The sequence below is a fragment of the Staurois parvus genome, unplaced genomic scaffold, assembly GCF_062004578.1.
Source record: "Staurois parvus isolate SC_StPar_1 unplaced genomic scaffold, SC_StPar_1.0 ptg000716l, whole genome shotgun sequence".
NCBI classification, from domain to species: Eukaryota; Metazoa; Chordata; class Amphibia; order Anura; family Ranidae; genus Staurois; species Staurois parvus.
Window position 1 is genome coordinate 2,605,404 of NW_028318512.1, and position 25,507 is coordinate 2,630,910.

The 25,507-nt window shown below is 40.0% G+C and overlaps 1 protein-coding gene across 1 annotated transcript in view; it reads right to left on the minus strand.

Moving 5' to 3' along the window:
* The window catches only part of LRP1B (LDL receptor related protein 1B), a 2,076,109-nt gene that overhangs the window by 1,227,173 nt on the left and 823,429 nt on the right, over window positions 1-25,507 (minus strand). Inside the window, exon 4 of the mRNA XM_089653623.1 lies at window positions 1,432-1,551. Coding sequence (XP_089509749.1) covers window positions 1,432-1,551 — 120 coding nt within the window. The remainder of the gene's footprint in view (window positions 1-1,431; window positions 1,552-25,507) is intronic.

Below are 25,507 nucleotides of genomic sequence, written 5' to 3' on the forward strand. Positions count from 1 at the left end.
ACCTTTCTAATCATATGGGCATTAATATGGAGTTGGCTTCCCCTTTGTGGCTAAAACAAACAATCTCTACTCTCCTGGGAAAGCTTTCCAGAAGATTTTGGAGTGTGTCTGTGGGAATCTTTTCCTATTTAGCCTAAATATCATTTGTGAGGTCAGGTGTGGATGGTAGATGAGAATACCTGGCTCACAATCAGAATTCCAATTTATTCTAAATGGTATTAGTAGACTTGAGGTCAAGGCTCTGTGCAGGCCACTTGAGTTCCTCTACTCAAGTGGTCTCCAGACTGTTGCCGGGGGCCGGATGTGGCCCTTTATCCGACCCTTGGGGCACTATTCATCCCACTGATATCGGACAGTATTCTGCCCACTGATACCAACAATGAACCAACAATGGAGCACTATTCCTTCCCTTAATACCAAAAATGGGGCCCTGTTTATGCCCACTGATGCCAAAAACATTTCTGCTTCCAATGACCACGGCCCCCTTAAAGTCTGTAGAACAATAAACTGCCCTTTGTTTAGAAAGTGTGGAGCCCCTGCTCTACTCAAAACATATCTAACTATGCCTTTATGGGCCTGGCTTTGTGAAGTCTTTGAGGGCTTTGAGGTCTTCCAGAAACAATTTCCACAAGGCTAGGAGTGCACAATTGTGTCAAAATGTCTTTGTATCCTGTAGCATCAACAGTGCCCTTCACTGGAAACAGCTGAAATTAATAATTTCGAGGGTATCCTCCTGCTTTTGCCATAAATTATCATAGTGACAATGAGGTGTCCAAAGACAAAACGCTATATTGTGTTTTTTCATTACTATTACTAGCTTACCGTAACATAAAATAATGGGTAACATGGGGGACAGATGTTTAAAAAGTAGTGAAACTAATAAATTATTTACAATACAGACAAGATGACCCAACTCTGAAAGATATCAGTATATAACTATTAGGGATAAATAGATCCCTTTCATGGCTATTTATCTGATCAATATGAGAAAGCAGCAGATGGAGAAGATGGCCTAACACACAAAACAGCATCATTTGCCGTGCGAGTGCCGATCTGCTGCCTTCTGCCAGTTTTCTAGCTATTTATAAAAGCTGTAAAATCAATGGAGGCATTTTATAGGCACCAATGCCTAGGTGTTAAATTTCAGAGAAGACAGTGGTGTATTTTTTCTCGCTAGCTGTTTTTTTTTTGTAATTTTTTTTTTTGGATGGCTATTGCAGTCATTGTAAATAGCAGCAGATGCATGAAAGCGATGGAAATCATCAAGCTGATTTTTACTAAATTGCAGACGGGCGATGCCAAGGCTGTGACAGGAGAAGCTCAGGCACCCTTGTGATGCATCGTGATTCATGAAAGTGCCAAGTGGTGATTGTATCCCAGACACAGATGAATGAGCGAGGTGGTAATCTTGCCCACAGCCGATTCTCCTACCTATGCAGCTTTTCCTGTCTGTTCCCAGCTCGTAGCCATCTCGGCAGTAGCACTGCGTGCTGTTTCTGCTCAGTGCACATCTGTATTGGCAGTTCTGCTTCTGACACGTTGATTGCAGCTCTACAAACAACAGAGACAAACAGAAAATAAATAATTGCTTTTTATCGAGATAATAAACCAGAATGCTCCAATGCAAAACTGTATGGCATACCTTACAGGTGAACTCTAGGCAAACAGGTAAGTAAAGGGTTAAAACACATTTCAGAAAGGCTTCTCATGCCCAAGGGTTTGCATTTCTGTCCATCCACTTCTGAGATTTACACAGTCCTGGTGACCTGATATTTTCTAAGTTTAAAAGAGGAGGTCTAGACAAACCTAATATTACCTATCTTTGTCCTTTGGACCTTGTTCACACCTCACAATTTCAAATCACATGCAGAATCACTGCAATTCTGCCTAGGATCCCAAATCATGTGGCAACCGCAGCATTTGGGCGCCATTATCCTTCAATGGCACCCTAAAAGCAATTTGATTCTGCCGCGATTGCCGTGCGACAGGATCGTGCAGCAATCGCAGCAAACCGTGTCTTTACTAATCGCATAAAGGTTGTCGTCTGAAAGGGAGCAGGAGCTTCTTTTCAGGCGACACATGCACATATGGCATCCGAATCAAGTGAATGGCCTGCCCTATGTGACACGCAGAATTGCTTGAAAACTGTATGTCAAAATCGAGTAGTGGTAACAAGTGATAAAAGTAATGTAAACAGAGCTTTAAACTGATCCTTTGCTCCTATCCTAAATCTGCTATCCCTATGTCTGTTTGCAGGTGTCTCCTTTACTTAGCTGGGTGCTAAGGAGGCACCTTTGTGTGCGCAGTCCTGGTCAGTGCTATGTGCATCCATAAATATGCACAGCACCCAGTAAGCCATGCCCAATTACAGGTGGTCCCACCCAGATGTCATTTCCCTTAATTATTTGGCTACTGCCGACTTAGGTCTGAGATCACTTGAGCTTTTTTTGACCTACTGCACATGCTCAGTAACTCAAATAAGGGTGATTCTGGACCCAGCCAGGGGTGGACTGAGCGAGTCCTACTGGTGTCCCCTGGTTGTCAGGACTGGAAATTTTGGGTCAGTGTCTGAAACCCTTGAGTGAGAGGGCAAAGTGCACAGCCAGGAGGGTGGATTGGGAGTTGGTCTCTGCCCGCTACACACAACTGTAGCTGTTGACTTTTACAATACAGCCACTTACCCAGGGGCGGACTGACCATTTGGAAACTCGGCACTGCCCGAGGGCCCGGGGTCAGTAGGGGACCCCATGAGATGCCCCTGGTACCTTTTTCATAGGTTTTTTAAGTTTGGGCAAGGACACAGGGGCCCCATGATCCCCTATTGCCCGGGGGCCCCATGAGTTGCCCCTGGACACAGCATCATCTGGCAGAAAACCTAGATGTGGGACAGTCCCAGATTGTTTTAAGTTGACATCTACACAATCAATTATGTGCTAGAGACTAGAGGTGTAAATGATAATGCGCAGCCAATACCTGAACAATGGAGCACCTTTGAGTGGCTAGTGCAAACATTGTTGACCTAGAACCTGGCGGTGGTTAGGGAAAGAGGTGAGAGAGACCTCCCGGTGGTGAAAGAGGCCTCACCTCAACCGAATTTGCACTAGGTGACTGAGCCCCACATGTCTCAAGTGCTGGACTTCCAGAGCCCTAATCTGAACCATGATTGTACTGCATGCCCCTAATTTTTGTGGTTACTATCCACTCAAGACTGTGATCCTGAGCAAATACCCTTTTTTTGAGTTATCGTGCATGCTCAGTACCTCACAAAAAGTCAATGTTGTGATTCTGGGATGCAGCCCGGGACACAGTATTATCGGGGCAGAGCACTTAGATGTGGGACTGTCCCAGATTTTTTACGTTGACACCTATACATTCAACCAAGCATGTGCTCTTTTTTTTTTTTTTGTCTTCATGTGTGAACAGCCTCTATTCCTTTAGTAACTCAACCCCTTGGTATATTTTTGTGAGTTCAGCATCTGATCATAGATTAAATTGTCATTAATTAACAGACTGAAATTGAGGTCACACACATATTAAGTCAAGTTGTAAAAATGTTTATCAGACGTTTTCTAACTTTTTTTGTATTATCTCTATGCAGTCAGTTTGTGGTCAGCATTATATTACTGTTTTGTGTTATCTTCAATAAATGTTTTAATAAATGAAATAAAAGTTGGGAAGGATAAATCTCAGGCAGAACGCTGGATAAATGGTTAGTGTTATTGCTTGCAAGGGCTCTGTCTGTATTGGTTTGTATGTACTTTTCCTATTAATACGTGCTTCTAACCAAAATCATAATGGTGGACAAACTGGCCCTAATGTATTTTTTCATGGTAGGAGAGGACTGGGAACCTTTGGTCTGAGAGCATACACAAGCAACTAACCTTTTAGGAGCAAATAAAAGTTCTGCGGGGAATAAGTGTCATTGTGCCACTTTAATTGGTGGTCATGGTGGAAAGTTAGTGTTTCTAAAGAACTTGATTTATACACTTTTTTACAGCATCACTTTACTTTGCAGCTCTCAGCAACCACATGTCACATCAAAGGTGAAAAGCAAGTTATTTTAAGTTTGAAGGAGGTAGCTATATAACGTCCATCATGTGTTACTGACTTCGGGTCAGTGTCTAAAAGGAGAAGTATCTCCACTCATGGCCACCAGCCCAACATACTGTATCTCATTAATGTGAATTTGATGGTAAATGTACCCTTGCCCACTCTTTCCCCAAATCATGTGTATGGTTGTTGTCGATTTTAGATATAGATATTAGATGTAGATTTTAGACTACAGTATAAGATCCTTTAGGGTAAGGGACTGCAATGAACCATATAATATCTATAGTGTGTGGCACCAAAAGTAGATATAAGCTCTATCTGGCTTACATTTAGTTTGTTAAACTACTGTGTAGAGAGCATTGTATGCATATCATTGGACTGGTCTCTCTTCCTGACAACGGTGACAATGGTGGGCCATGCCTGTGCAATGTATGTCAATACGGCTGTTTGCAGTCCTCACCAGGGGCAAATTGACAGGGTGACAATACAGCAGGCAATTTTGGACAAATGTTTCTAAAGATTCTCAGTTATCTAGGTCAAGTAATGTCTAGTAGTAGTCACCTTCAACTGGACTTGCTTTGTAATGTTGATGTTTTGTAGTTTCTCAAAGCCACGTCTAAAGTTCCAATGAGTGTCCTGACACCAAGGATGGGACTGTGGAACTAAAACAGGGTAGTTCCACAATTTTTACACCTTTCGTCCTGTTCGTGGACAATAATATTTGATTTTTCATGGTGTTTGGACTGAGGTGTCAATAATTTGTGTGCCTATAATTTTCCTGAAACAGTCAATGTAAACATCTCCCAAACGGTGCACATTTAAGAGATATTCACTGTACCTACAGGTTAGCCTTATTATAAGCTTAGCTGTAGGTACAAGTGAAAAAAGTTGAATTTACTACCACTTTTAGAAATGTTTAAAGTTATATTAAAAGCAATTTAAAAAAATAACAAATATGTCTTAGTTACCTGCTTTGTGCAGTGATTTTGCACAGAGCAGCACCGATCCTCCTCTTCCTGGGCCCGCACCGCGCTCCTGATTTCTTCCTCCTGCCAAGTGCCCCTAGAGTAAGCAGCTTGCTGTTGGGCACCCAAACAGGCTCACTCCTGAGGCACTGCTCTGCATATCCACACACACAGAGCTGCATCTCAGCTCAGCCCCCTCTCTCCTCATTGGCTCACTGGCTGTGATTGGCAGCAGCAGGAGCCAATGGCTCCTGCTGCTGTCTCAGTCAATGAAGAGGGAGAGTCCCTGAGGAACTCAGGCTCTTTGCATATTGCTGGATCAGGATGGGGCTCAGGTAAGTATTAGGGAGGTTGGGGGACTGCGGCACACAGAAGGTTTTTTACCTTCATGCATAGAATGCACAAAGGTAAAAAACCTTGAGTCTTTACAACCACTTTAATGCTTCAAATGCAACTTTATGCATTGGCATATCTCCATAGATGAAGTCTGTTTGGACAATATGGTAACTTTCTTACTTAGCACCAACCACAGGTAGCTTAACTCTTCAATAAGACACGGCAGTTGAATCCAGCACAATCTTATTAAATGTAAGAATATAATCACTTTCTGAAGTCCTATTTCTGCAAAGAACTAACACTGGTGGAAAGAACATAGAAAAAAGGGATGGTCTACCTACTAGACTAACTAGAACTAAACAGGATGGGAGGACATAAGTAAACAAGTTATAGTGGCCCTAAACAATCATTAGATATTAGCATAAATCTGAATGATAGCAACCTGATACTGTTCAATACAACAGAAATAATACATATAGGTGGAACAGAACAAGGTGGCTTGGGTAAGCTATGAAACATCTTCAACATTATAGAACAAGCCTGATTAAATGTAATTAACGTCCAAAAGATATACACTATATTGCCAAAAGTATTGGGACACCCCTGCAAATCATTGGTGTTCCAATTACCTCCATGGCCACAGGTATATAAAATCAAGCACTTAGGCATGCAGACTGCTTCTACAAATATTGTGAAAGAATGGGTCGCTCTCAGGAGCTCAGCTAATTCACATTTTTTTCTGTGAATGGGTAGCAGTACCATGTACCACATACTCATTCAGATAGGGGAGGGCTAGGATCTGGGGGCCCCCTTGTTAAAGGGGGCATCCAGATTCCAATAAGCCCCCTGCCTGCAGACCTCCACAACCACCGGCCAGGGTTGTGGGGAAGAGGCCCTTGTTCCCATCAACATGGGGACAAGGTGCTTTGGAGGGGAGCCCCCGTGCCGCAAAGCACCCCTCATGTTGAGGGCATGTGGTCTGGTATGATTCTCAGAGGGGGGTGTTTGCTTGTCCCCCCCCTTTCCTGATCTGCTGGGCTGCATGCTCGGACAAGGGTCTGGTATGAAATTTAAAAAAAAATTTGGCGTGGGGTTCCTCTCAAAATCCATACTAGAGCCGAAGGGCTTGGTATAGATGGGAGGGGGGACTCCATACCATTCTTTAAAATGTTTTAATTGTGGGGCAATGCTGGCAATTTTTTTGACACTCAGCTGTCAGCAGGGAACCCCGCTGACAGCTGAAACATAAAAGAATGTTTCACTACTAAAATACCGGATGACTTAATAATATAACTAATTTGGTATTTTAGTAGCTGAGCGGTATCTTACCACAAACTCAGATGTCAAACTTCCAGTAGGTTCGAATGTTTCACCGTAAACCGAACAGGAGGGTGTTCGGCCCATCACTATTCACAAAAGCACTTCTGGAAAAATGGTCAAACATTGCCATAGACACACTCCTAAACCTTGTGGACAGCCTTCCCAGAAGAGTTAAAGCTGTTATAGCTGCAAAGGGTGGGCCAACTCGATATTGAACCCTACGGACTAAGACTGGGATGCCATTAAAGTTCATGTGCATGTAAAGGCAGGCATCCCAATAATTTTGGCAATATAGTGTATTTGGTGAATAATTGTCACCCTATAACAGGATATTTCTCAGAAAGACATTCATGTAATAGTAGAATCATTGGTGTTTAGATGTATGGACAATAGGAGTGTTAAGTATTTACTTTTACAGGGATACTTTTCTGGTCAATTTTAGGGTCTCAGAGTCATTTTCTTTATTTAATCATGAATACAGAGCTCCCTAAATATGTCTTTATATGTGCCTGGAGTTCAGCTTCAAACATCCACTAAATTGAATTCACATTAAAACTCCAATCTTTTCCAGGACCTCATCCATTACAGCCACATCTTTAAAATGAATGAACTTTTCATTTACAAATAAAAAAAAAAAAATACCGAATGGGATGGAAATATCCTTTAAGTAACAAATCAATATAAATAAAGTTTTCTCAATAATCCTTGGAAAATGACTGTAAATTGAGAAGGCTCCAGATACAAATTATTTTGCCTGGGGTGGGAAACACAAGGTCTTCAAAAGGTGAAATCACATCACCAGTTGTAGATATTCCTCGGAGGTAATAAAAAAAAAAATACACTCAGTCAAAATAAATTACCTCAAAATAAATTAAAATAAGGAATTTGGGCTTTGTTTGACAATGCAACAGAGGTGCCTTAATTAGACCTGGCAGTTTTTGATCCTGATGGGATTTACCAATCTTACGGGAAGATTCCAAGATTTCAGCTTGTGTGATTGCATCAACCACTAAACGGCGGATATTCCCCACATTGCGTTCCTCTGTGACGGGAACAGTTGGGCAGCATGATGTTTGTGATGTACGGGGGTAGAGTAAAAGTAATTGATCGTATCCAGGAGGAAAACACCAACCTGCCTTACAACAGCTGTAGCTCTGAAATCCCATCTAGACTTTCTTTGTATCTCGAATGAAAATGAGCGATTCACATTGGCAAGTTTCCTGTCTGCTGTGATGATTTTTGAAGGAACGTAATCAAAAATGTTGCAATGCACAACAAACCTGTGTTTAAGTCACTTGTGAACTTTGCATTCCAAATTAATGCAGAACAAAGGGAAGGGATACACCAATGAGCCCATATCCATCAAATATTGTCCCCTTATCTCTACCAGCCCATTTAACCCACACCTAAAGGTGAACTCCAGCCTCTTAGTTTTGCACAGTTGAACAGGACCATCTCCTGTATTGAAATTGCTTACTCTGATTTCTCTGCACACTGTGAATTTTTCACATTAGAAGTCAGACAGAGCCCCTCTCATTGCCTGGCTGAAGGACATCCAACATCATCTAGTCTTGGGCTAGGCAAATGTTGGCCCTCCAACTATGGCGAAACATTAAACCCCATCATGTCTCTGCCTTTGAAAGTCATGCTTGTGGCTGTCAGAGTCTATCAGTCCCTCATAGGTCTTGTAGGTGCTCAACAGCTGGAAGTCCAAATATACTTTATCTGAGTAACTGATCTAGCCCTTTCCCCTCTAGTCTTACTGTCCCTTTCATTCAGTGGATTTCAGTTCTTTCAATCAAAGAGTCTCAGCTTCACATGTGGGCATTATGAAAGACAGTCTTCATACAAATGCCCCATCATTAGTGTCAGTGTGTGAGGAATAGTGCCCCATCATTGGTATCAGTGGGAGGAATCGTGCCCCATCATTGGTGTCAGGGGGAGGAATAGTGCCCAATCATTGGTATTAGTGGGAGGAAGTACCCCATCATTAGTGTCAGTAGGAGTTATAGTGCCCCATCATAGGTGTCAGTGGGAGGAATCATGCCCTATCATTGCTGTCAGGGGGAGAAATAGTGCCCCATCATTGGTATCAGTGGGAGGAAGTGCCCCATCATTAGTGTCAGTAGGAGGAATAGTGCCCCATCATTGGTGTCAGTGGGAGGAAGTGCCCCATCATTGGTATCAGTGGGAGGAATAGTGCCCCATCATTGGTGTCAGTGGGAGGCCCGGAGACATAGTGCCCCATCATTGGTGTCATTGGGAGGAAAAGTGCCACCTCATTGGTGTCAGTGACTTCTCTGCAAATGAAAAAAAAAAGTAGAGAGCACAAATCAAGCTGAACTGAATTTATTCTGTTATTAACTGTGAAAAATTTCCAAATAAAACAAAACCATTTCAGATCTCCTGGACGCCATTGGAATAAAAGAAAAAAAAAATACAAAGTGTTCATACACTTTCCATTTTACTTATAAACAGGGCATCATATCGTATAAAGGACTTAATTATGATAAGAATAATGTTATCAAGTATATATATTCTCGTAACACTTATACATTAGAATCTCATTGTATGAATGATTTAGAAGTGAGGGGGAAAATTATGATAGGATTCTTGCCCAGATGTGCTTTGAGGGTCAAAATTGATATCTTAATGAGTCACGCATCCTTAGCAGATATCCCATGATTAAAGCGGAAGCACATAAAAGATTAGGATCACAAGTGATATTATCCACACCAGTGACCTTATCAATCCTTTTATGAGGGTACTATATTTAGAAATAAACCATAGTTAATAATATAACGCCACAGTTAAGGTTGATTTGAGTAAATCCACTTTTATTTCCAAAGACCTAAAATAGAAATTCCTGTTCTCAGAGCACCCTCTGGTGGACAGGTATAATCACTACCTAAATAAACAGTTGTGCAATCAATAAAAATGCCTTCCTCAGATTACAGAATGTTGAAAAGGGGAAGCTCATAGAGAAGAAATATATTGTAATATTTATTACTGGTAAAGCAATATACTATTTATATAAATGTGATTTCACGGTATATCAGACTTATAGATGATTGTACTGACTTGAGATGAAAAAAAAAAAAAAAAAGTAATTCACGTATCGATACATAAACCATACTTTCATTGATAATTCTTTTGTGCTACAAATGTCTACATATATTTAAAAAACTTGGAAAATCAATCAAGTTTGTATATATATATATATATATATATATATATATATATTTAAGTTGTCTATTTTATGCTAATTGGCAAGCTGGAAAGCTGAAAGCACAGGTTGGAGGAGCTGTCTTATATTGATTAAATAAATAGTTGGTTTTGCTGTCTTGATTATTCATTTAGACTGACAACGGGACGCTTCGTATTTAATGAATGAATACAAAGCTTCTTCTGATTGGCTGGGGTGGACAGGTTGTTGAGTGATGTCACAATCTCCACCTAAGCCAACTAGAGGAAGCTTTATATTCATGAGTTCAAGAATACCTACTTGAATAGAATATTTTTAAACCAGAGTTTATTGTCACTTTAACTAAAGTGGCATGGAGTGTAAAATTTAGTGGGGGCAGTCACTGATCAGAGATCAACTTTATTATTGAGTAAATTTAACAAATAAAAAATTAAAATATATACTGCTATGTTGGTGATTCTGTTCCTGCAGGCCAGGGCTGGGCAAGGATAGAAGGCAACTGATGTGTCCACAGTTCCAATTAAAGCATCATATTCCGGTGAAGAAACTGAAGATCAATAAGAAAGCAAAACAAAATCCTTTTTAAGTAACACAGCCCAATAATTTAATTCAATGCGCAGAGTTTCGCATAACCCCAATTGTGACAGGTTCCTTTCAATAAATAAAAAAGATAAAAATCATTTCCTAGACACACTTACCAATTAGTTTGAAAACCTAAAAAGTTCCAGTGACGGCGGCATTTATATTCATAAATTCATTACAGTTAAAGTGTTATTTGAATTCAGAAAGCACAAAGGGAAAAAAGAGAATCTCCGTTTACGCTATTGAAATAAACGCGCAGCTTCTCGTTGCACTTTCTTTCAGTCATTGTGTGCTGGGATAAAAGACGCTGGTAATTTTATGAAAGCAGCCGGTGATTCCGTGAACCCGCCGTCCAGCACTAAATAGCTCTGTCCTAACGCCTAATTAGCATTTTAGTTACTTTGTTTCTGTAGGAAAGAGAATGGAAGTAGACATTTCTTTTCACACGGACCAAGGTTTCTCCTTTTTTATTGCTATGAGTTTTTTGTGGTCTATGGGTAACATTCATCTGGGTAAAATTACGTTTGCTTTTCTCAATTACAACTGCAATTCTGTATTTAAATGAACGATGTTGCTGACTTACATAATATCAGGTCATATGCATTATGTATGTATCAGTGTGAATGCCGGATGTACTTGTAATGATGTACATGGGCCTTTGTGTGAGTCAGAACTAATTTTCCCCCTATACAAGTCAATGGAAAGAAGCTTAATGCAGCCAAGATGAAGGTCAACTGCAAGCCAGAATGTCCTAGGAAGGAACTCAAAAGCTTTTCAAACTGATTTCAAATGCACATTTACCCATCTGTCTTATAGTAGTTATAAAAATCTAAAGGTTTTTTTATCTTAACCTTTTAATTTCCATAGACATACCTGTACTTTGCTGGAGTTTGAGCAGTTATATCAGGAGGATGCCTGCAGCTGCAGGAATCATCCGGGTACCGCTTTTTAGAGACGATGGTTGGCTGTCTTGTAATAGTAATTGAAGTGGCTAATTAGCAGCTGGATTGCTATTACATGTAGTGGAAGGGGACACCCTCCCCTCCATCTGCTTTCCACGGCTTTACCAGGATCTCCCGTCCCACCGGGAATCCCAAGTGTCCAGCTGGTGCTTCTACCGGTTGATCATAGAGCCAAACAAAGACCAGATTGGCTTTGTTTGGCTCTATAGTATAGTAACCAAAAAGTGATAACCTTACTTCTGGTTTACATCGTTGTGAAAGGTGCCATTTTTAAAAAATAAAAAGCATTTGATCACACAAATCTTGGTGTGATCAGAGACTTTTAAGGGCAGAGGAGGGATTTGGGTTCTTATATTCCCCAGATCTCCCCTCAAAGAGTACCTGTCAAATGCCTAGTGCTGTCACACGGGATGTTTATATGCCTTGTGACAGCAGAAAAAGTGATAAAAAAATTTAAGGCAACAGTGTAAAAAAAAAAAAAGTAAAGTGCCCCTGTCCACCCATGCTCCTGTCCAGCACAAAGGTGAACGCATGGGTCAGTCCTGCACGCATGCGTCAGTCCTGCATGCACGCAAACAGCAATCGTCTCACACATGTGAAGTACCACCGTGAACATCAGATCATGGGCAGTAATTCTAGCACCAGACCTCCTCTGCAAATTTAAAGTGGTAACCTGTAAAGGCTTTTGAAGCATCGCCTATGGATAGTAAAATTTACGTTCTTTCTTTGCTTTATACGGGTGTGTGCAATTTTAAAGCATGACATGTTTGGTATCTATTTACTCAGCATAACATCATCTTTTATATTTTACAAATATATGGGATATATATATATATTGTATTTTGGCATTAAAACAGAGTTCCACCCAAAAGTGGAAACTCTGCTTATCTGCCTCCTCATCCCCCCTCCACTGCCACATTTGGCACCTTTTGGTGGAGAGTGGGTGCCTGGTTTTGACAGGTACCCAGTCCCACTAACAACTCAGCTCACCATGGCGAACTGAGCCAGAAGTTCACCAACATCCCCCCCAAACAGCCCTCTGATAAACTCAACAGGTCCCAGAGGACTGCGGCTCATTCACAAAGTGCAGCACGCTTTGCTCATGCACAAAAGGAAGCCAGCCGTGAAGCCGCAAGGCTTGACTGCTGGTTTCCCTTAGTCAAGATGGGGGAAGCAGCACCTGACAGCCAATTGAGGAATAGGCTCAGGGTGAGAACACCGCTGGATGCCTGGACAGATAAGTGCCCTACTATTAACTTTTTATTTGTGTGTGTGTGTGGGGGGGGGGGGGTTCATGGCCAGAACTCCACTTTTCATGGCCAGAACTCCACTTTAAACTTCAAAATAATGTATTGTAAAAAGATGCTTTGAAAAGTTGCTGTGTATATACGGTGTGACATAAAAACATCAAAAACCCCACCAATTTATTCTCTAGGGCCTCTGCTTTAAAAATATATAATGTTTGGGGGTTACAAGATATTTTCTAGCAAAAAATACTGATTGTTAAGTGTAAACAAAAAGTGCCAGATAAGGCTTGGTCTTAGAAATATCCTCATAGGCTCCTGCTGCTGTCAAACTCCTGTGAGGAGGGAGCAGGGTCATAGTTTACACACAGCCCGGCTCAGGAGCATGCATGCACATGTGCCTCCTTAGCACCTGGGTTGCCAAGGAGGCACTCAGGGCAGGGACAGCTGATAGAGTCAGTGGGGAACTTCCAGAAGAAGAGGTAATCAACATCATTACACAGAGCAGGGAAGTATAGCTTTTTATTATGAAAAGAAAATTGCATTTGGTATCACTTTAACCCTTTCACTGCCAGAGACTTTTTACTTTTTGTAAGCTAAAATGCCAATGTTTTTACTTTTTTCGTTAGCTATTTTTTTTATCACAAAAATGCATTTGAAATCCCATTAGGTATTTTCTGACCCATAGAATACAACGATGGCAGCTGCAATTTTTTTATCACACACAATATTAGTGCAACTGTTTTGAAATCTACAGATCTATCTGTTTAGTAAAATATACATTTAGGCTATGTTCACACTAGCGTTGTGTGCAGGCGGCAGAGAGGCATTTGGGAAGCGTTTTTACCGCTTCCCAAACGCCTCTGCCAATTCTGCACATTACAGCACATGGTGCTGTTCTAACGGGAGCGTTTGTGTCGCGGCAAAACGGACGCCTCTGGTCGAGTCAGGAGGCGTTGAAGCCTCCTATTCTCGTCTATGGTGCTGCTCTGCAAACGGCGGCGTTTGCGGTGCAGTTGCGACACGGTTGCGGGGCGTTTGCGGAGCGGTAATACCACTCAAACTGCATTATAGGCGTTTGTGGGGAGTTATTAACGCTTGGCAAATGCCTAGTAACCGCATACGGCATTTGCAGAGCGTTTGCCGAGCGTTAAAAACGCCCCACAAATGCCGGACCAACGCTTGCCAAACGCTATAGGGGCGTTTGGCAAGTGTTGGTAAAACAGCCAAGTGTGAACGGCCCCTTAAAACTAATTTTAGTACACACAAACACAACAAAATCTCCATCTACCTGTAAAATATAAATGATGAGACTGAGTTGAGTGAATGGATACCAAACAGGGGTGGACTGACAACTCATGGGGCCCCCCGGGCAATAGGGGATCATGGGGCCCCTGTGTCCTTGCCCACACTCAAAAAAGCCTATAAAAAAGGTACCAGGAGCATTTCATGGGGCCCCTTACTGACTCTGGGCCCTCGGGCAGTGCCCGAGTGCTCGAATGGTCAGTCTGCTCCTGATACCAAAAGAGGTCAAGACTTAGGGGTCTATTTAAAAAAAAACAAATTTCATGAATGTGACATGCATTTGCTCAGCCACAATGAATTATGACCATATTTAGCTTAGTACAGTGATTTCCTATGATCGTTAGAGCCATTTAGTAGCTATAATGTGGTAATTTTTTCTGGAATCCCTAAATCAGAAAAAATACCACATTATAGCCACTGGATGGAGCAGACGATCATAGGAAATCACTGCAATAAGCAAAGTATGGTCAGAATTCATCATGGCTGAGTGAATGCTTGTCAAATTTTTATTTTCTCTTTTGGAAAACACTTTAAATCCTAACAAATACATTTTTAAAACTACGTATACCCTTGATTTTTGTTAAGTTACTTGTAGTTTATTGAAAATACCTGTTAACCTTGCCAGTAAGTTACTGTTCCTGGTTGGCAGTGCCAACAATTTTCAGGCTCGTCTAGTCTCTGCAGTGTTGTCACCACTTCAGATCTTTCACACTGCTCTGGTGCATTTTTGCCACATTTCTGCTGCGTTTCTGGTGCATTTTGCATCTGTGAAAATAGGACATGCGAATCGTAAAAAACGCACCAAAAATGTAGCTGTGGGTGCACCTGTAAAAGGCTACTTTCACACTGCTCCACTGCATTTTTACAGCATTTTTGCCATATTTCTGCTACGTTTATGGTACGTTTTGCTCCTGTGAAAAAAGGACATGCGGATCATAAAATGCACCAAAAATGCAGCTGTGGGTGGTTTTTTATGCGTTTTCAATTCATTTCAATGGGGAGGTGCATTTTTAGTGCAGTTTTTTTACCACACCAAAAATGCAGCAAGTAGGATTTTACAAAGCACAGTGGACCTGCAAACAACCAGTGTAAAGAGTCCATAGGATTTCATGGTCATGCGTTTTTGTCTTCTACTCTTTTGTGGAATACAAAAAAGGAAGAACTACAGATCAGTGTAAAAGCAGCCTAATTATGAAGCCCAAATTTTTCCATAGGTGATGCTTTAAAAATGTTTTCAGCCCCTAAATTTAGATTTAGCTGTAAAAAAATGGGCCAAGAATTGTTCCTTTCACTCTGACATACCTTATATATTGTGGAATTGTCATTCACAAATGGAATGCATGTAACTACATATGTGTGACTTGAAGTGAACACAACTTTATCCCATTCACTCACTATGCACTAAACACTTTGCAATGGGAACATTATTATTATTATTTCAGGTTCTTATATAACGCTGTCAATTTACGCAGCGCTTTACATATATATTGTACATTCACACCAGTCCCTAACCCTCAAGGGGCGCACAATCTAAGGTGAACATGCTCCATTGCTCTAACCCTATAGGAAATCAACAACACTGTTTTAATTATTTATTATTCATTTAGCTTTGGATATTCAACATAAGCACAGCTTTAATGAGTAAGTGAACATTAATTTTCTTAGGTGAATTCTCTCTACTCCTTTTGTAAAACAGTCCTTAAAAACTTTCCTGACACTAATATTCACACTCTCAGTTGACTTTATCGAAAAGCAATGCATCTTTCTGGCTGAATTTTTTTTCTCTTTCGTTAACTCCCTTTAGGAATCGAACTGTAGCTTCAACTGACTTTAAATTATTTTCTCCCCCAAGTAGGTATATACAACAAACACCTGATTTCTGGCAAACTTCAGACAAATTATACACACCAGCTGTGTAACCATCTCTGACTGCTAGAGGAAAGCAATTACAGCTGCCAATTGGATTGCACTGACTAGAAGTAATTATGTGAGTCTCACCATTGTGCCTTTGGTTATATACATACATTGCAGGTCGTATTTTGTTAAAGCTTGAAGGCAAGCTTGGATGTTTAACTAATAATCGACCGGACTTGGTGGAGCCAATAGAAGAAAACAATGGCTAAGAAAATATTACATGTTGAAGAGTTTGGAAGTTTGGACTACAATGAAATGTGTTTCCTTAAAAGTAATCATTTTCCAAACCAGGTGTCAAGGGAATAGAAGCATTATTATTTTAAATAATAACGTAAGATGGCATGGGTCCTGAGACACTATGAAATTGGTTTTACAAGTTAGGTAAACACAAATATGAGTCTAAACGATGGATCCTGATGGGTTGAGTCAGCCTCTGACTTCTTTTATAGAAGAAGAAAAGCAAAGATGCAAATCTTGTGTAAAAAGAAGGTAAAATAGTAAAAATGCTTAAAAAACACAAGAATATAACCGTTCAATAGTACACTGAACTCAATAATAGAGTGCAGTAGCTACGAAAAGCCCAATAGACCTTGGCCAGAGACAGGCTACGTTATAGATCGTTCTATAATGAGTAACTTCCACAGTGAGGGACCTGCTCAAGGATGGTAGACTAGTGGTGTCCTAGGTTGACTGGGCATACCTCAGAGAAGGGATTGAACTACTTCCAGAAACATTGCTCAAACTGGGATACAGGGCGGCAAAGACATTTATATAAAACTACATTCTAATTGCAATATCAATACTGTAAAGCCAAAAATCCATCAGAAGCTGCAATGACTGAGCGCATCCTCAAAGAAAGTACTGGGAAATACAAAATTTTGAGTTGTCACCAGAGCAAGAGATGGGGAGAAACCTTTTAATAGGGCCTCCAGTTCACATAATAATAATAATAATGATCTAAGAGGGGAATCTCCTTTTTTTTAAAGCTTTTAATCCCCTATTGCATCTCAAGGGCAGGAACGGAAAGGAAATTTTGCCAACCATACACAGAAAGCAAAAATAAAAAATTACAAAACAAAAAAAATTAAAATGAGTACATATGCGCTTTATAGGGTTGCCACCTCATCCCTTTAAAATTAAACACATTAATTACACAGGTTCTGTGGCTGATTAAGGTGGTATTTAAACTTTCTTGGTGCCTTATCTGCATTAAATTAGCCCCAGAACCTGTGTAATTAATTTGTGTTTGGTTTTAAAGGGATGAGGTGGCAACCCCATTTAAAGCTGACCTTCATTGGCAAATGGAAAGTCTGATTTATGTCCGTCCCTTATACCCAATACAAAATAAAAATAAATAAATAAATAAATAAAACCAAAACCCATTCTTCAGTGCTTTTAGGAGGCAGAGATGCTGTCATTGTGTCTCCTGATGGTAGAGCTGGAAGCTTGAAATCACACAAGTTTACACTCCAGACCATTGCAAAAGCTGAATTTTTACTTTTCATCTTTGCCAGGAAGCATGGTGCAGTCCTCCGTACCTCCCAGAATAAATGAAGGTGAGGACCAAAGTAAGTTTTCTTTTGTTGTGGCAAAAACCAGACCTTCCCATGGAATATCCACTTTAAGAGATTATTTTTATAGAAGATAAAGTATTAAAAAAATGTATTTAAGAAGCTCAAGGTTTCAATGAGGGTTAAATGTTAAGGTTGACCTAAAAACAAATGGCAGATTTTCAACTTGTGTTGGGCACTAAAATATTATGCACCAAAAACTACATGCTGTGGATCCTTGCTTCAAAATAGCATAAGACAAGGAAAACCATTGACTTCTGGCAGCCAAATAGGGAATAGCTATTGTCTTAGCTGACTCTTTTCCTCGCTCTCCAGCCTTTTGAATCTCACTATTGGTTAGTGAGGATGCCAGGCAAAATGAGAAGTCAATACTAAGGCTTGAGGGTAGAAGCGGGCAGACCAGGCTTTCCAAGATTTATACAAGCCTGTTAGTCAATTTAACCTCACATCACCTGATCCATAAATTCCTATTTTAGACTTTAATGTATACTTTTTCTAGTTGTTGATATAAAAATGGAGAATGATTAGAACTTAGCAGCACAATTATACTTCTGTTCGCTATGCCACAGTGGTTTCAGTCTTCTATTCCATTTCAGCAGAGAAATACGATTAGCATTTCATAATCCTTAATCAAAATTAGCTGAGACACTTGATATAAAATATCAGCCATTTCAAATATATAATGAAACGCATAACAAACCAGCAGCCAACCTTTGGCAAAATGGGTTTAGAACACTCAAGTAACTTAAGACATTTAAATCTTGTACAGTTTTCAACAAAAAAAATGTAAATGATAGACTGTGTAGGCTTAGGTATTATTCATCTCATTTCTTTCACTGTAAGGCTTTTCTCATGTAGTGTTCTGTATATAATTAAAGCACTTTGCATTATGTGCATATTGTAATCACTTAACACTCAGGCAATGTGGAAGGTTAATCCAGAGAAACCCAGCAGTCCATTGTAGAACACATCTTATTTAACTTAAAGTAAAAGTAAAGTCCTCTGTGTAAGTTGTACCTACAGGTAAACCTATAATAAGGCTTACCTGTAGGTACAGTGAATATCTCCAAAATTGCACTCTTTAGGAGATATTCACACAGCACGCAGCCAGTGAAGTCACTGGCGCATGCACTCTGAAGGGACGGCACAGCTCCATGCAGCAGCCGCGGGCTCCCGTGCACATGTGAGTGAGTGATGTCATCATGGCTCCGGTCGTATGCTGGAGCCAACGAATTCGGGAGGAAGAATGGGTGAAGATGGTGACGTTGGAGGGCTTCATGTACAACTAAGTCTTTCATAATGTACTAGTATGCAGTACCTACTAATACATTATGATTTAAACATGCAAGAGGTCCCCTACTTTGGGTTTTTTTTCCAGGCAGTTTACTGCTGCTTTAAAACCTAAAGACATATCAACAACCTTTCATGTTTCTAAGCCAGGAAACCCAAAGCTAGCCATTCACATATAGAAATGTAAAAGATTCCTTCATCCATGCTAAACAGAATGGTATGGATGAATGAATCTCCCCTTTTCCGGTGGGACTGACAGATGCTAATTATCAAGACATTGGCTGCATCTGATTGGATACATTGGCTCCATTGCAGCTCAGCAACTGCTGTCAGGCTGTTCATTCTAAACAGTATTGATTTTAATATAGATCTGTGAATTCTCTGGTTTCTCTGAACCTATCCAATTTTTTTTGTGTGTTCAGCCCTGTTAAAGAGAAGTGGTGTTGCCTCTGAAACGCTTAGGCTGTTTTTACATTACTTTTTTTTACCAGTAATTAATTTGACCTTGGACTCTTTCATCCTATTTTGCTCTGGTATGCCTTTCTGTATCCTGATTGGATACAGTCCTTTTCAGCTGACAAATTTCCATGGGAAAAACCAATTGCCCATGGGGCATTTTTGAAGTCAAACAAACATATATAAAATGTAAAAGTCATCAACTTTATTGAAAACATATCAAAATAAAAAGAAGTTTAAAACAATGAAATGCTTCAGAAAGATTTTTATATTTTTCAATACATGGTTGTAAAGCTCTTTCAAACAGATATCCAATCACTTCATCAGGAGACTGTTTCTTGAAACACGTTGAGATTAATGATGTTTCCCATCTCTTTCTGCTAAGAGGCACATTGATTATTAGATATCTGTTTGAAAGAGCTTTACAACCATGTACTGAAAAGTGCAAAATGTAAAAATGCTCCTTGTGCCTTTCATTGTTTTTAACTTATTTTTATTTTGATATGTTTTCAATAAAATGTAAGACTTTTACACCTCATGTACACTGCTGCTCCTAAATGTGAGTTTAGGAGCTTTTGAAGTTTCTTTGCCAAAGCCCCTGAATTCCACTCAATAAAAGCCTATACACCCATTTACATATAAGCTTTTACCAGAGTTTAGAAGAAGCAGAGTTTAGAGGCAGTTAAACGTTCCTCTCCTAAATGCAGAATATTTGCGTTCAGGAGAGGAACATTTTGGACAAAAAAACATTAAACGCAGCAAAAACGCTAGCCGTGTTTAGTGCTTGGGTGTTTATTCATGTCAATGATAAATACTCTGGCCAATCAAATGAATAAATGGCCAAGCGCTAAAAGTGGCTTAATGTGGGTAAATGCATCAAAACACAGTACCGCGTTTACTCGTGTTTTTCTGTGTTTTGTGTTTTTCTGCTTCCAGGAGAGCTAAACGTCCAGGGGAGTTCATGTGTACATGAGGCCTTATATTTTATATATATTTGTTTGTAGAACCTTCAAAAAGTCCCATGGGCAATTGATTTTCACTTCTTTGTAAGGCTCTGGGATGGAGGTGTAGTAGACAACTATTTTCTATTTCTAATTTTCCACCAGGCTCCTTCGACAAATAACAACTTTTGTCAAATCAGAAGGTGCAGTTAGGGCCACCCACAGCTTGAATTTTGTAAGATATAGCAGGGATAAGCTGGAGGATGAGCCATGTATGGCCAAATTAACAGAATGTTTTTTGAAAAGCAGCGGTCTTCTCTAAACATAGAGCTTAAACCGTAACTGTGCCCCTTTGTAACTAAGGAAAAAAACTTGTTTTTTTCCATTTTGGATAGAGTAAAGAATGGGTATAAACCCCCCTTGAATATGAGACTCACACCACTTTCAATTAAACTCTGTTGTTTAACTGCTTCCCACCATAGTCATTGTAAAATGATGGCCAGATGGGCGTCCTTTTGTTCTGGGTGGACATCATATAACATTCTCCCCAGTACGTGCATCACGCTGGCCCATCTGGTGCAATCTGTCATCCGCTGTGTTCACTGAACCCAGCAGATGACTGATCAGTGTACAGGCCCACTTCCGGTACCGTGTGATTGCTGTGACTAATCACAGCAAATCAAATGACGATTGTAAACAATTAATGGCTAAGATTCATACCATTCACTGTGTACAATTATGTTGCTAGCTGTGATTGGTCACAGTGACCACATGGTACAGACAGGTCTAATCACAACCCATTTGTACCATGTGATTAGCTGCGGCCAATCACAGCTAATCACAACTATATACATTGAATTAATTTCATTCAGTAAAAATGCTTGATTATAGTAGTGAAAGTCAGTGCTATAGGCAATCAGTGTTAAAAAAAAATCATGTTTGCCTCAGCAGAGTAGTACAGTGTTACTATGTTCACAAAAAAAAATAAAAAAGATATTTAAAAAAATTGAAAATGAACCCTGTATTATTATTTTTATATACTGTCAAAAGTCAGTGTCCCTACTCACTGCCATGCCAGTTATATGATGATGCTGTACTGCACTGGTGACAGTGAGTAAAAAAAAAAAAGTGAAACATTTTAAATTTCTTTATTTTCCAAACAATTGTGACAGAAAATTACAACCTCTAAAAACACTCCATGCTTCTTACTAAATACTTTGGACTGTCTACTTTCCAAAAAGGGGTCATTTGAGGGATATTTGTATTGCATTGGCATTTTAGGGCCTCAAGAATTGAGACGAGGCTGTACATCAGGATTGATCAATTTTCAGATATATATCCCATAGATTGTGGACTCCGTAACTTTCCTACAGACTAAATAATATACAATGATTTGGGTTATTGTCACTAAAGAAATATAGCAGAATACATTTTGGCCTAAATTTACGAAGAAAGACTATTTATTTGCAAAATTTTGTTACAGAAACAAAGACAAATGTGTTTTTTTTCCCAAAAAAGTTCAGTCTTTTAACTTATTTAGCAAAAAATAAAAAACCCAGTGATGATAAATACCACCAACAGAGAGCTTTATTTGTGTGAAAAAAAAATGGTAAACATTTCATATGTGTTGCGTGACCGCGCAATTGCCATTCAAAGTGTGACAGTGCTGAAAGCTGAAAAGCCTGGGCAGGAATTCGGACTGTCTGCATTATTACAAGCCACCTGCTTTATTGGAAGATCTTGTCAACAGTAGGCATCTTGGACAAATATTATAATATGTAGGTCTGAGACATTTTTGCATGCTACAGAGGCAGTAGATACTAAACATGTAACAATTTTAGTCATGTGGTAGTGGTGGGTGGGGGGGTGGACTGGGAGTGGTATACCAATGATGGACCCATTCTTGAACTTTAGTAACATGCTTTCTTAAACCAACCCCAGGCACTGATGTACAGGCAGTGTTTACCAATCAGTTCAAGCAATAATCCTCCTTTGCAGCAGAGGCCACGTGGCTCTTACATTAGCTGGATGGGGCCCAGGCACCTTCTTTAATGAAATAAACCCTTCTTTCTTTATTTTGTTCCCTATTAATCAAGTATATGCGTCAGACTAAAACGTTGTTCTTGTTTGTGGACAAGTCACAGCTTGAAGGATAATCATATTTAGATCAGCACTGCTGTCTCAGATATTCGTGTCACTCCTCAAAAGAGACAAATTTATTTCCATCTAGAAAAAACTGGAAAGCAATAAATAAACCTTCGAAGGAATAGAGCCCACAACACACTCCATGAAAAAATGTTGCAAGTGGTTATTATGAAGGAAAACAAATAGACTGACCCCTTCAATGGTAACAATCGTATTCTATGTCACTGGCTTATATGTTTTCATCATGCTTGCTTCTTGGGATTTTATTATTTTTATGATTTTGAGAGGACCAGAAGTGTAAAAGTAATAAAAGTGTTTGTTCCAAGAAACGTGGATGAAGTATAAATGAATAGATTTTCAAAAGTCAAGAGTATCTTAAGGTAAATTGATAATAGCTTAGTTTTTTCTTGACTAAAGTTTCATGTTTTATAAAGTCATGTTTTATATCTTTTTTGAATGATTTGAGTAAAATATTTATTTTACCAAAAAAGAAAAAAAATTTAAATACTAAAAGGTTCAGGTTTCTTACCCGCTTTAGCAAAGGCTTTGCACAGAACAGCCACAATCGTTCTCTTCTTGGGTCCCTTGCCAGGATGCTCCTGGCTCCTTTGCCCTGCTGAGTGCCCCACGAGCAAATAGCTTGGGGAACTCAGACATTCTCAATCCTGAGCCGCCTTGGCCATGCCCCACTCCCTCCTTACTGGCTGTGATTGACAGGAGAAGGAGCCAATGGCTCCCACTGCTATGTCTCAGCCAACAAGAAGGGAGAGACACGGGAAAGCTGCTGCTCTCATGCACATCACTGGATTGAGATTGAGCTCAGGTAATTATTAGGGGGGCTGAGGGGGGAGCTCCACTCTCAAGGTTTTTTTACCTTCATGCATAGAATGCATGAATCTAAATAAAAAACTTCAGCCTTTAGAACCACTTTAAAGCTCAATTCCAGGCAAATAGCTAGATACACAGATAAGAGTTGTTTTACCTTCTTAAAGTTTTGTATTTCTGCCCTGCCAGATAACACAGCCAGGAGGATGAGACCACTTTCTCCATTAGTAATTTATTGGGGTCATCTACACTTCCTCAGTCTACTGACTGGGTAATGAAAGAGTAGAAGCAAATTGATGAGCTCATCTTTCTGCTCACTTAGCTCTCTAATCCTATCAGCATGTTCCGTGTCAGCAAGTTTACATGCTGCACACCTACTTGGCCACTGGTGTTGCCCTTCCCATTTTCAGTATGTTGCTCTACAGGTGATTGCAAGAGGCTGATACCATGTCAAGATACAGAGTCAAGTCAAGATACTAAACCTGGGCAGCTCACATTCTTGGCATTTTTAGTGGGGGGAATGAATGAACTCCTGCATACAAAAATGGCTTAGCAGAACTGCACAGCTAAAATAGGTCATAATATATATATATATATATATATATACAGTATATATATATATATATATACATACACACTGTATATTATGTATGTCAGCAACAGCATATATGTCAAATGTGTTTAGCTTTAATAAAAGGACAAGGACCATTTCCCTTTACGGCACTGGAGGTGATAATGGAGCCAATATGGAATGGATGTACCTAAAAAATTGATTCAGCGTGAACACCTGAACATTTCACTATCCTGGAGGAATACCGTAGACTTATCACAGTTTACTCAAACACCTGAAACCTCTCCGGGGAATCGGCAATCTCCAGTCATCTCTCTGGAGACTAATAAAGGTTTCTAGCAGTGTGCAACTAAATCGAGAAGTTAAACAAGATATTTATCTCTACGTCTTTCTATCTTCCTATTTGCTGCCGTTGTTGCTTGAGATAAGAAATGGTTTCAGGAATACAAACCTAACTTCACACTGTTCCAAATATACCAGTGCAGAACAGTCGAATCATCTGATTATTTTGTCAAATTGTCCATAACAAGACAAGAGCAATTCCTGGCATTGTATTGCTTTTCCATTTGTAGCTGTGAATGTACATGCAGTTTATTCTTTCTGAATCAATTCACATCCTCAGCGATAAGCTATGCTCAGAAATCTCCTCTAACCTTCTGATATTCAAGGTATTGTAAGAATCCCCCCCCAAAACACACACACAAGCCCTTCAGGAATGTAGAGACAAAGTAAGTACCTACACTGAGATATAAAAGTTAAAGTAAATTATTGAGAGAATTTATGATGCCTTTGTTTTTAAAGAAAAGAGATAAAACAGCAAACAACATGGCAAATGTTGATACAGTGACAACATGGAGACATGCCAACAATGTTCACGGTGCAGTAATAAGACAACTACAAAAAAGGGGAAACACAAAACAGCCAGAACATCAAAGAAAAAAGGAGAACCACAGGATTCAAGACCACTGGTAGATTTGTGGTAGCACTGGACTAGTAAGGATGAGAATTGAATTCATAAAAATCCAGCAAGGGGTGGGCGGAGGGGGAGTGTGCTCCTTGGAAGAGGTAAACCCATAATAACAGTGGTGTATTTGGACCTGTTTGGAGTCCTTAGCTGTTGTCTCTTGGGTTGTGATAGGGAGATTGCTTGTCAGAAAGTAAAATCCTGAATATGTGGTTAAGAGCGGCTAGTGAAGGTTTGTTTGAATCTCAACTGAAATTTCAGATAGAGTCACCGCATTTTTTGGGCAACTGGACTCCCCCTTCTTCAGGGCTTGAGCAATAAAGTATAATGGTATCGGGAAGCAAAGATATTTGTAGCTTTGAGTAGGACTGGAGTAGGGCTGAGAGTCAACATGGCCTTATAAGGAAGGGCGCAGCGCTACAATACAACTAATGAGCATACATAAGTTAATAATAACAATGTGCCAAGAACTGTGCATGTGAAGCAAAAAAAAGGTCCTTAAGGAATCAATGGTGACTTAAAACAAGTGCGTCTTCCGGTGATCAGAATAATAGAATTATGCACTCACCAGATGCATAATTCAAATATGCATATAGATGGTATCCCGATATCCAAGCGAAGCAAGTCTTAGGCGGATAGGGTCATCATCCGGATACATCAATGCGTCCGAGTTCCTCCTCATGGATCGTGTGTTTCCACACTAGAACTGTTAGGAATGGACTGGCCAGCAATGGTGGGACTCACCTGCCTTTTGATCTGCAGTACCAGGGCTGGCCAGCGGGTGCTCCCAGCAATCAGAGACTCAACCTTTCAGCCAGCTAACACCTGGAACTGATGATACTGGGGTATTTAAGGGATGGC